Genomic DNA, 12,171 nt, shown 5'->3' with positions numbered 1-12,171 from the left:
CCCTTCTGTGCCACCCCCTTGCTGGTACTTCAGCCAGAACAGACATGGCAACAGGATTGGAACTTCTGGGCATCATATCTAAGCTGCACTTTGTCCCATGCCCAACTTCTTAATCAAAAAGATGAGAGGATGTTTTAATTGTATAGAACCAGCCCCTAACCCTCCCCCATAGATCCAAAGAGCATGATATTCAGACCCCTGAAATATCTCCCTCCGCTATGAAAGAAGAACATTCTGGTATGTTCTAGAACAAAGGGCTCCAAATCTTCAGACTGACAAGACACGCTGGCACCCTAAAGATGCCCCAAAATCCTGAAGACAGGGGATGACCCAGTGTTTCAGTTCTGATTTGGTCCCTGTCATATGACAGTCAAAGAGTCAAATGGCAATCCACTGGGTCAACGACCAATGGTCAGCCCTTCCGAAATTCCCACTGAATTCCACTCCATCCTTGCAAGCCCATCTCCTGTCCCTGGCCTCCTAGTTTGCCCTCTCAGGCCTTTCTCTGCTCATCCCTTCACTGACCAGACACACCATTGATCATGAAGTCTAAATTCGGTAGATATTTTAAAGACAGGCCTTCACATTTCTTTCTTTACTCTCCCCCCGCCCCTTCTCTAGGCTCTTACGAGAAAAGAATTCACAAGCACCTAAGTCCCAGATCTAGGATATTCACTGCTATCCCACCACCCACTTCGATAGCTACTCATATAGGCTCTGTTTATGAACAGCGCAGCAGAAGGCGCTATGCTGGTCAGCAGCTGACACTGCTGCCGTCCCTTGGGCATCCGGTGTCAGGAGAGGCTCATTGCCCCTTGGCACTCGCTCCCCCAGCCCTCCACGGAGACAGTGGTTCTAAACTGGATGATAATTTTAAGTAATGTCCCTTGAAAAATGCTGGAAATGTAAATTAGGCAACACATTCCAATCTGAAGAAGAAACTCACAACCCCTTCTACATATGCTAGCTTATTTTAAAACTGGGGCGGTGGGACCTCTTCTATCAAAGTGATCCTTTCTGGTTCTGGTACAGCTGAAAACCTATCTACAATCTCTCTGCATTAAGCATTTGTGTTGCATGAAGAAAAATACAAAGACATTTGAGGACGAATTTGCTACTAATTCTAATGCCCTCTTATTAAGAAAACCAAAGCTGGTTGTGTGGCATGTGCTATGACCCCAGCACTTGGGACAATGGACAGACAGATCAAGGGACTGAGATCCACCTAGGCAGCACAGTGTGTACCAGGCTAGCCTGAAACCGTGTTGTTTTTTTTTTTTTTTTAAAGTCTACATGGTATTTACCAGTCAATCAGAACCAGCCATTTATTAAATCGAAAACCTTTCCAACAATGGAGAATATCCGCACTGACAATTAGGATAGAAGTGGAAACACATTTAGAATAATTCTGCCACCTAACGCATACCTCTAAAATACCTATCTAGTTTCTCTGAGAAGAGTCTTGGCTTTCAAAATACAAATCTATCCCCCCTTTTAAGCATACCCTAGCTTCATAGAATGACAGCCAAAGCCACTGCCCTGAACGTTTCTAATGTCCGCAGTACAAGCCCCTCCCCAAATCTGCACTGGATTTCATTCTTTGAAATTTTCCACCCAAAAGAGACACAGTCACTGCTGAGGTCCATTGTGGCCACTGTCGCCTTTGTTCTCACGCTCGGGGAAATCTCTCCACTTTAGAATAGACTACTATACACAAATTACAGGGCGTTTTGGAACATGTGGGAGACCCCCTTGCCAATCCTTTGGAACACCTCAAGCCACCTGATGAAAGCTGGATACTCTGCCTCACAATTTAAAGACAGCAGCGAAGGAGACGAGAGGACCTCTTTTTTGTTTTTCTAGTGACCTACTAGGTCAAGGGTGAGGTATTTTATTATTATTCCCAGGCAATTCAAGGGCCTACGTCTTCTCCTAGGTGACAGTATCTTACTCATCTTTGTCAGATCCAAAGGCAATCGAGTTTCCCAAACTCCAGAGTATAGTCTGTATACCCAGAAATGAGCTCATTCCTGGATCTATGGACTGCCTATGACCTACCATTCTTCCTAATACTGTTTCAGAGAGGGGGCCCATCTGTATACCTAAGAGCTTTCTAATACAGGAGTGGCCCTGGAATCAGGCAAGAACCTGTGTGTGCTAGCCCCAGAAAAGACTTTGCATAAGATCTTGCTCATCCCTGGTTTTGCTAGATCACAAGAATTTGGGCTTTTGTTGTTGTTTTTTAAAGGCTTATGAAACCTGTCTCAGACCCTGTTTCCCATTTCACTAGAGATTTGATTTGTCAATAATCGAGGAATCATCTCTTTGCCACCTTCAGGTGTTCAGATATCTGTGATCATGGCTGGGAGTAGCTTGCAGAGGGTGGCGGGGAGGAAGGAGTCGTGTAATTAGCCATGGGCTCAAAAAACAACTCAGTTCAAACCCGAACTGGATTTGCATGATACATACACAGACATAATCACATGCACCAGCGAGATGCATACTTTTCCATTTTTAAAAAGTTATTTCTCTGAATAGGCAATTACTTGACCGGATTTCATTTACAAAAAATCTCATCACATATGGCTTTGTGGGAAAGGCTTCCATTTCTGAAGAATTCTGAAAAATCCAGGTGCCCTAAAGATTAGGCCCTATCACCTTGCACTCCATCCTTTCTAGGGGAGCCTCTTGGCTCACTCAACACATTTGCTGTTCAGACACTCACTGAATTGCAGCCCATTCCTCACGATTTATCTCAGGTCCCTGGAAGGTCTGTGAACCCGCCATTCTACCCAAGGAGTGAAGCCTTGTCATCTAACCCAGCTGTAAGGCATATGACCAGACTGTCAACAAAATCTGATGGCACGTGACATTCCAGGGGTCTGCCCTGCACTGATGTCCCTAGAGCCAGAAACTCCACCTTACACACATTACCATTCATTCTTACACCAGAAGCTAGTTTCTGCCACCTTAACCCAGGTCCCTGGTCTATCTACTGTGTGCCTTTGAACCATCACTGTGAAATGACCAAAGGGAGTTGTAAGTAAGCCACAGAAGGAGCAATGCAAGGAGGGTGGTGCTGCAGCCTGCATCCCAGCTGAGCATCTTGCATTCAGCTGGGCTTTCTGCATAGCCGCAGTGCAGGGTGATGTCATCACACATGAGACCCCCCAACAGCTACCACCACCCTTGGGTGAGGATGGATCTCTTGAGACCTCAGACTTCCTCAGTTCTCTTATCTTGACACTCCATTCACTACCCGGCACAGTTTGCTCTGTGGTTAGGTGACCTGCCCCAACAGATCAATAACCTATTTTTAGGCTGTGGCTTCCTCGCTGGGTGTTTTCCATAGGGTCAAAAACCTATGAGTCTTCGCACTGTATCTGAGAAATACCCCACAGCCAACCAAGTGAAGAAGCAAACATGGCCAGCTATTGTCCCGTTTCCAAATGACATAACAAGAATTGCAGACCATAAAAGGGGCATTAAGTCAACTGAGTTAGGTGGGATGGGACCACATCAAAAATGACATTTGGCTCTCCCCCATCTCCTGCAGAGATCCATTAACCAGCTGTGATAGTCTTTTTCAGCTGACAATTAAAAATGTTTTCAAACGAAAAAAAAAAAAAAATCCCAGTTTCCTTCTGAAGCAATGTGTGCCATTGGCAGTTTGCACCATTCTTGTCAGAGACTATAAATGCTTGAAGACTGACAGCCACTAAAGTAACCTCCCTCCCCTTACCATCCCCAGGTTTAATAAATCCAATTTCTTTACGTTGCCTTCAAAGGCCTTGCTTCCGAAACTGCTCATGAGCTCTGTGACTGCGTCTACACTCAAAACATTCGTTTTATCCACACCTCCACTGGACAGTTCCTTTTGTGACAACTCTTTCTATCATATGACTGGCACACACTTAACACAGAGTTCTTCATAATCCCCCCAAATCCTCCCATAATAGCGTTGAGCCAGAGTTTGAGACTTTGGGGTTTCATTTATTTCTTACATGGACCTGACCCGGAAAAGAACTGCACTGGCATGGGGCTTTGTGTCTGTGAAATTGAGCAATGCACCCCGAGAGATCGGCAGAAAAGGAGGGTGGTGCTGCAGCCTGCATCCCAGCTGAGCATCTTGCATTCAGCTGGGCTTTCTGCATAGCCGCAGTGCAAAGTGCAACCCAAGCCCAGTGGAGCCCAGCATGCTACTGTTTCCTACAAAGACTCTTCCCTCTCTCCGACTGTCCTGTGAACCCTATCCCCTCGACCCACCCACTCACCATTACTCCCAGGGACCAACACCAGCTGAACCCCAGTTCCCTTTCCTTTCTAGATGCCAGGCAGGGGTTACCAACTGGATGCCATCTTTATCCCCCTTGGGTCTCTCGGGCTCTCTCCCTCATTTCCAGAATATACCTAACCCACAGGGCTTCCCATCCCAATATCACTAAGAATGTAAATGAATTGTCCTTCCATGCTGTTTTCCACTAAGACATGGCTCCTATTCTGATTATGTGTGTGTGTGTTATTATATTCTTTGTATAATGTCCCTTCAAAGTGTCCCCTTGAAAGATCATTCTTAATTTCCAGAAGACAGAAGCAAGTGCCCACCAGCGTGAATGGAGAAACAATATACACTCAATAGGATGAAAACTATTCAGCCTTAGAAGGAAGAAATCCTGGCCAGGTATGGTGGCCCATACATGTTCTCCTGGCATTAGAGAGACAGGGGCGGGATCATTAAGCATTTAGAAGCCTGTTTGGTCAACACAGCAAGACCTGTCTCAAAATATACGAACATGACACAGAAGACCTTACGAACACAGAAGACCCCCCCCAAAAGCATTATGGTACTTAAATGAGACAACCAGAAAAAGGGAACCATTGTGGGGTCTACTTAGACCAGACACATGAACAGTCCAGTGACAGTAACAGCCAGGGGGTGGCTGAGAACTTCTCTAATGGGTTCAGAGTTTCAGTTTTGCAAGATGAAGTGATAACGTTAGTTTCATGACAATGTGACTGCTATAGTGCCCTGAACTGTGTTCCAAAATGTGAAAGGGGGTTGATTTTAGGATTGAGCACATTTTAGTTAAAAAAGAAAAAAGAAAAAAAACAAACAAACTCTCCCTTCATCTTGACCTATAGTCAGGATATCCCACCTTTTGGGGCAGGATGTGGCACTGTTTTCCATGCTGTGCTTAATTGGACAGAAGGCAAAGCAGGTGGCCCCGACTAGTGACCTTGTTCCCAGTTGAGTCCACCTTGGCCTGGCCCTTCAAGGCCTTCACAATCTGGACCAAGCTCAACACTACATAACTCCCTCCCTCCCTCCCTCCCTCCCTCCCTCCCTGTTCTGAGAGGCTAATCTAATCTGGGACCACATTTCTACCTTATCCTCCATTTCCTTACCCTCTGCCACCTGACCAGACCAAAGACTGAATGGCCCTCAAGTAAGATCTGAACATCATGCTTCTCGCCTCTTAATTCTTCCAACTATCATGGCCGGCAGATGTTCTGCACCCCTTCTGTGAGGTGCATGCTGTCTTATCTCAAAGTAACATCTCCTGGGTACGTGTCTACTGTTCCCTAGTTCTGCTAATACTACCCAGCCAGACTTGAGGCGCCTCTGAAAATGCTGCCCACCCACACACCTTCCATGTGCGTTCACCCCCAGTTTGACTCCGAGGGCCGTCCCCCCCCCCACTGGAGCTCCTATCTGCCACCTCTGTGAGGACCCAGCAGGGGATTGATAAACCTCAACTGATCCACAGTGTCCCCTAGCCTCGCCTGAGTTTAAATCGTGGTCCAGTGAGTGGTGGAGCCGTTAAAGCAGTGGTTTTAGCCTGTGGTGGGTCGGAACCCAGCCAAAGGCAAGTTCATGAGGCCCAGGTAAGCCTCCAAACAGTCAGCAATCTGAGCCAGAGGGCCAGTCCTGCTCCCAGGTCTCTCCTACTTTTCCAACAAGAGCCTTGCTGGATTAATTAGCCCTCCATTCAAAAGTCTCCCTCTCACTGATAACTCCCTTCCAAGCCCTGCCTGCCCCGTGAAAACTGGTACTGTTGAAGCTACATATGAAATCTTGCATACTTGGATCCCTGTAAATGTCTCTTAATCCCACTTTTGGAAAAGTTACCACACATGACTACAACACTTTCCGCATCCCAGGCTGCCACCTCTTGAACCTAATTTCATTCTGGAGAAACCAGACTGTGGCCCTCGCCCACCACTTCTAAGGGGTGGCCCCACACCTAGATCCAGCTAAGAATTGCTCTGGACTCCATGGCTGGGTTGGCTCATTTCCTCAACCCCTTCTTTAATCAGCTAGAGGATCCTGGAGGAAATGACTCAAAACTCCTAAGAGTGACTTCTAAGGACTATCAACAACGGTGGCAAAACCCATGACCAAAACAACATCTGCAACTTCAGTGAGCGACAGGGAAGCCCACAAAATACTAGGTACACCCCTGATGAGAATTTCTTCCTGGGAGTGCAGTGAATGGTCACTGTATTTCACCATACTTGGTCACGGCGAACAGCCACTGAGATCAGCTAGCTATCAGGGACAAATACATAATTCTGTAGTTATTGTTATTTGAGGCTGGAAATGGTTTTTCAACTTCATTTTAGAGATAACTTATCTTCCTTTCTCGCCACCGAAACCCTCATACGATAGTCTCAAACACCCCTATCTGAGCTATGCAGCAGTGAATCCTCAGAAATTATCCCACTCAAATTGAAAAGACTGACCCCAATGTCCTAAGACAGGTAGCCTGAAGCCCTCTTACCCAAATCAACAGTCCCAGAACCCCCAGAACCTCCAGACAGGGCTGGGCTTATAGTAACCACTCATTAAATAGGTTTGTTAGGGTCTGACTTTACAACAGATTCTGGTGAGTTGTAAAAATGGGTGCACAATTGGGCACATGGATCTGAGCTCGGGTTCCTTCCGCTGGCTGTTTGGGGCAAGTGACTTATTCTCCGATTGGAAAACAGTAGACTGGGAACAGACAATGTCATGGTCCAACCCCCTGGGCTCCCCAGTACAGAAATGGCAGGCAAAGCCCTCAGGACGGGGGCCGGCAGACATTTGCTGATTGTGAAGCCCCACGTATGCGCAAAGCACACCCGTGATATATTTAAAGCACGCTAGAAAGCGTGTTGCAAAGGCATGGCATACATGATTTATAACATCATAAGAAAAAAAATGGGTGGGTGGGTGGGGAAAGCCCGGTTTGGGGGAGAAGTGATATTATTGAGAATCTCTTCATGGAACTACCAGATGATTTCCAGCAGGATGGTCAGCCAGTACACCAGGTGCGGGATGACTAGGGGCTTGCACCTGCAGGAACAGGGGGGCCGTCTGATTCACTGTTCTGGGACCATCCTGTTGAGCTCTAAGTGCTGGAAGGAGGGGTGATTGCAGAACAGGCACGTGTTAGCCCTCCAAAGGCTACAACATAAACAAAAACACAACTGCTTCCTGCTAAGCCAGGAGCAAAACAGTAACACACACACACACACACACACACACACACACACACACACACACACACACACCAAATGGCCCTTAGAAAAGCAGCTTTCTGAAATTCTAAACTCCCCCTGATCCTTCACGTTGCAAATGCAAATATGTCTTCAAGTACCTTCAGGGGAACCGAAGCCCACCCCCACCACCCACTCCCAATTTAAATGACCGCCCAAGGGCACATAACCAAGGAGACAGTATGGCTGCAAAGAAGGCTAGAAACTGGAGGAGCAGAGAAGGGAATTACACCATACTGTGTGCCAGGAATCAGACCTTCAGATTCCCTTTGCCAAAAGTTACTGGCCAGAACACACTGATCGGGAGGAAAATGCACAGCACAGACTCGTTTCTGTTTTTAAAGGGGAAATACAATCTTTGTGCTGCTCCACCTTGGTCTAAAGCAGAACTTGGTGGAAAAACGTCAAGACCACTGGGGTCATTTTCAGCTAAGCGGTCAAATATGTCTAGGTATCTAAACACTCGTTTGTGACCCCCGGTGACCCCTCCTCTAGGGCAGAGGTTCAGATGCAAGGCTCTCCCCCTCCCCCGCAGGAAAGCCCTCTAGGGGCCTTTCAAAAGCATTGAGGGAGCGAGACCAGGAAAACGCAGCCGCCAGCGGTGGGCTCAAAACGGGTCACAGAGCTGCTGGCCTTCTGAGCCTTTATTCCAGCGCGCGGATTGTCTCTAGCCTATAGCATCGGGGTAGCCTTAAAAGGTTTCTGGGTTTCCTTGTGAAAATGACCTGGGAAAGAGCAAAGCTTCGGACTAACCAGGCAACCTGCGCTGGCAGTGCACCAGCGACACCTGGCAAAAAGGGGCAGGGCTGAGGAGCTCCAGGAGCCTGAAGATCTTGAGACCCAAGTTACCCTGCAGAGGTAACATGGTTTTCTGAACAGAAGAAACAAATGCTATTTGCAGGAAGCTTAACTCCCTCTCCCCTACCCCCTAGCCTCCCCAGGCAGCCCTGAGTATGGCTATCACCAGGGTGAGGGTGTCTGGATCTCGGGCTCCCCCACCCACCCAAAAAAAAAAAAAAAAAAAAAAACCGGCCACCTGCGATCACAAGTCGCACACACTAAAACCAGAGGTTTCCAAAGCTGGGGCGAGCCGACTCGGTCCTGGCACAGCGCGCACGAGGTGGCAAGAACAGCTGCGTCCCCACACACAGTCCCTGCTTCCCAGAAGCTGGCGGCCAACGTAGGCTACAGCAGCTCCCCGGCGCGTGGCAGCAATGAACACCGTGCGGCCGCAGAGAGGGGCGAGCCTCTAGCACGAGATTTACAAAAGGAAAAAGTCTGCAACCTAGCGGCTGCTCGCCACACGCCGGGCTCAAGTTGTCCCCGTAGCCGCCACCTACAGGCTCGCGGGGTCCCGCCCCAGAACCTCACGCCGCGTGCTCCCCGTGCAAAAAAAAAAAAAAAAAATAAGGGGGGGGGGGGGCAAGCAAGCCTGAGATTCGTCTCCAAGGGTGGCGCCGCGCAAGACTAGAGCGGCGGGGGCTGAGCCCCCGGCACTGTGCACAAAGAGCGCCGGAGATGGGGAAGCAGCGGCCGCAAGAAAAGGCTCTCCAAGTTTGCTCAGCGTGCGTCCGGGGACCCGTGGGGTGGTCCTCCCGGGCGCCGGTCACCCACGCGCAACTTTTAACAAAAAAGAAGCCGTGGCCGCACCTCGTTCGCAAAGAAGACGCTCTCGGTGCGAAGCCCGAGGCCGCCCGCCACTGCCACCCGCGCTCAGTCGGCACAAAAGCATCACCAAACTCGCCCGCAGCCTGCAGCCACTGTCCGGGTTCCCAGAAGACCCTCGGCCCCGGGTCCCCACCGCCGTGGCTGTGGTCTCCCAGCACAGGTGAGCAAGACAGGCCACCAGAGTCCCGCGGCCGCCCGCCACCTTTTCGGTAGCTGTAACACACAGGCATGGGAAAAAGCCAAAAGCTACCACTCTGGACGCACCCAGGTGGCACCCCTCCCGGACCCGGGCTGCGCCCACAGGGGGTGCAGTCCTCTTGTCTGCCGCTCTTTTCCCACCTGTCTGGCCACGGAGCAGGACCAACAGGACGCAGAGCAGATCCCAGGCGCCGCGAGCGCCTCTCATCGCGGTGGCTGCGCAAGGCTCAGAGCTCCTCTCTCCGCTACAGCTCTCGCCCAAGTGCACCGAGCGCGGCAAAGCCGAGCCCCCAGAGCCACTAGCGGCGCGCGACAGCCCCTCCTCCAGCCCTCCTCCCAGAGCGTGGCCACGCCCCTCCCTTCTCCCGCCCGGGTCGCACTCCCTCCCGCTGCCTGGTGCCCGGGGCTCTCGCACTGGAATATGCTGATCCCCGGGGCGCTGTGCCCTCTAAGACCTGAAGCCCCCATAGGCCCTCCACCCTGGATCCTCTTCCTCCCAGGACTCTCCCTCCATCGGTGGTCCTTCAGCCCCGGCGGCTGGCTGGCCACGCAGGTGCTGCCCGCGCTTTGTGAAGCCCAGCGCCACGAGCGCATTAGGCACGGAGCAGCCACCTGGCAGGTGTTCCCTAGACAATAAAGGACAACCACCGGTCCCTCCAGCGCGCCCCGGAGCGGGAAGAATATACTCGGCTAATGGTGGAGGTGTTACTAGTCGGAATTGCGGGGCGAAGGGATTAGGAAACTAGGTCCCCAACATTTAATACTCAGCTAATGGTGGAGGTGTTACTAGCCGGGGTTGCGGGGCGAAGGGATTAGGAAACATTTATTTCCGTTCCTGTTAGTAGAGGAGGACAGATCTTGGCGCCCCTGACCTCAGGAAAAGACCGAGCCCACCGTTTAGTAATTTTTCATGCTCAGTTTCTCCACCTGCTGCGAAACACGTAAGAATACAGCTGATTTCTATTGGCCAGCGTGGACCTCCGCCCAACCAAGCTCCTGCTGAGACTTGTGGAAAAATGGGCCAGTGGAGTTAAGGTTCCCTGTAAAGCAGTTAGCTTTGAAGCAAGATTTTTAAAGCCCATTTGCATTTCGGTGTCTTTTCTCTTGTGTTATTACTTTTTTCATTTCACCTTAACACCCCCCACTCCCTGCCGGGCACCCCTTTCCCCACCTCGCTTCAATTCTGGTCTGCCTTAGAAGCAAGATAAAATAATTTTAAAGATTTTTTTAATGTGTATGAGTGTGTTATTTACATGAATATGTGTATACCATGTGTGTGACTGGTGCCCAGGGAAGTCAGAAGGATGTCAGATCACCTGAGACTAGAGTTACAGATATTTGTGGAACACCTTGTGGGGTGCCGGGAGCCCAGATACTCTTAACTTTCTTGTTCTTAACTATTGACCCATCTCTCTAAGTCCAAAAGCAATTCTTTTAAGACAATTTCTATAGGAACATTTTACAGTCACTGTGGCTATCCGTGGGTGGGCAGCAACAATCTGCTCCGTAGAAGGTTTTTATAGTCTTGTATCCCATTATCCGGGTTTACAGTTAACTTTACAAAGTAGAGAGAATAAACGTTTATTATTGTGGATATTAAAGTGCCCCGAGATTGCACACTTAATAGTGTTTGAGTGTGAGGGCTCATTCCAAGATTTTTTTTCTGGTTATCATAAGTTTCCCCTACATAGTCTTTATAATTTCTCTTTATTTATTGACTGATTGATTATTTATTTATTGAAGGTGCTGTGTGTGTGTGTGTGTGTGTGTGTGTGTGCCTGCAAGTGTCTGTGTGTAGGGGGGTGGGGGAGTGGGTGTGAGAGGAGTCCTGCTTGGTGTCAAATGCCCTAGGTGGTCTCAATGAGTGGCCTCACTGCATCCTGACAAATGAATTAAACAGCCCTACAGAAAGCTTAAGATCGTAAAGTAGGGCAGACACGCAACCATAAAAAATGTAATAGATAGATATTTGGATAGATAGATAATACATAAAATATTTTAAGAGTAGAAAAATAAAAGGGAGATAATCACCAGAAAAAAATTAAATACCTGTGGTCTCTTGGAGTATCATCAAAAATAATACATCACTTCCCAGATTTCTGACATCATTTAATATTAATGAAGCCATCCTTTTGGATACTGACAAGCTTTAAAATTTTTATTTTTAAAAGGTATCAGTCCTAGACAATGGTCAAATGATCCTGGTATACAACTGCTCCCCCTGACAGCATTTGATTTGGCCCTTCCTTCAAAGCGCACTTTCTAGTACCTATGGGGCAGCAAGGAGGAGCTAGGCTCTGTGAGTAGATGTGGCCTCGGGCTCACAGTCCTTGGGATCTCAGATGGGAGCCCGTGGCCAACGGCCTAGTAAATAGTTCTGGTCATGCATTTGCAGAGACACTTCACTCTGGGGTTGACAGATGTGATACCATTCAAACAATCCTAAACTTCTGGGATCTTGATTTATTTCTAAAACCTATCTTGTGTTAAGGGGGAGGTCACTATGAGCTAAAAGATCAACATTATGCCTGAGAGAGGAAAACGTACAATTTTCTTCTTCAATCAACGGACATTAGAGAAGATGACATCTTCAGAAGTGTGGTGAAAAGAAACCATATTGAGATCTAATTCCAGGCAAGAAATTTCTGTCCGGAAAAATAAAAAGCAGAGGGGGGAGTTATACAGTTCTAAATTGTCACTCAAGTTCACCACTCAATAAACATTATGGAATGCCCAGAACTTGCCAGCAGGCAACAAAGCCTATAC

General features: G+C 48.6%; 1 protein-coding gene across 1 annotated transcript in view; it reads right to left on the bottom strand.

The window, feature by feature from the left end:
• KIT (KIT proto-oncogene, receptor tyrosine kinase) overlaps positions 1 to 9,653 on the bottom strand; it is a gene marked incomplete at its 5' end in the record, with an annotated part of 77,735 nt that extends 68,082 nt beyond the window's left edge. Inside the window, one exon of the mRNA XM_080938233.1 lies at positions 9,547 to 9,653. Coding sequence (XP_080794359.1) covers positions 9,547 to 9,613 — 67 coding nt within the window. The remainder of the gene's footprint in view (positions 1 to 9,546) is intronic.
• Positions 9,654 to 12,171: the final 2,518 nt, after the last annotated feature.

The sequence above is a fragment of the Micromys minutus genome (assembly GCF_963924665.1).
Source record: "Micromys minutus genome assembly, chromosome: 1".
In the NCBI taxonomy this organism is placed as follows: domain Eukaryota; kingdom Metazoa; phylum Chordata; class Mammalia; order Rodentia; family Muridae; genus Micromys; species Micromys minutus.
The sequence above is the reverse complement of the archived record's forward strand: the minus strand, read 5'-3'. Positions and strand labels throughout refer to the sequence as shown.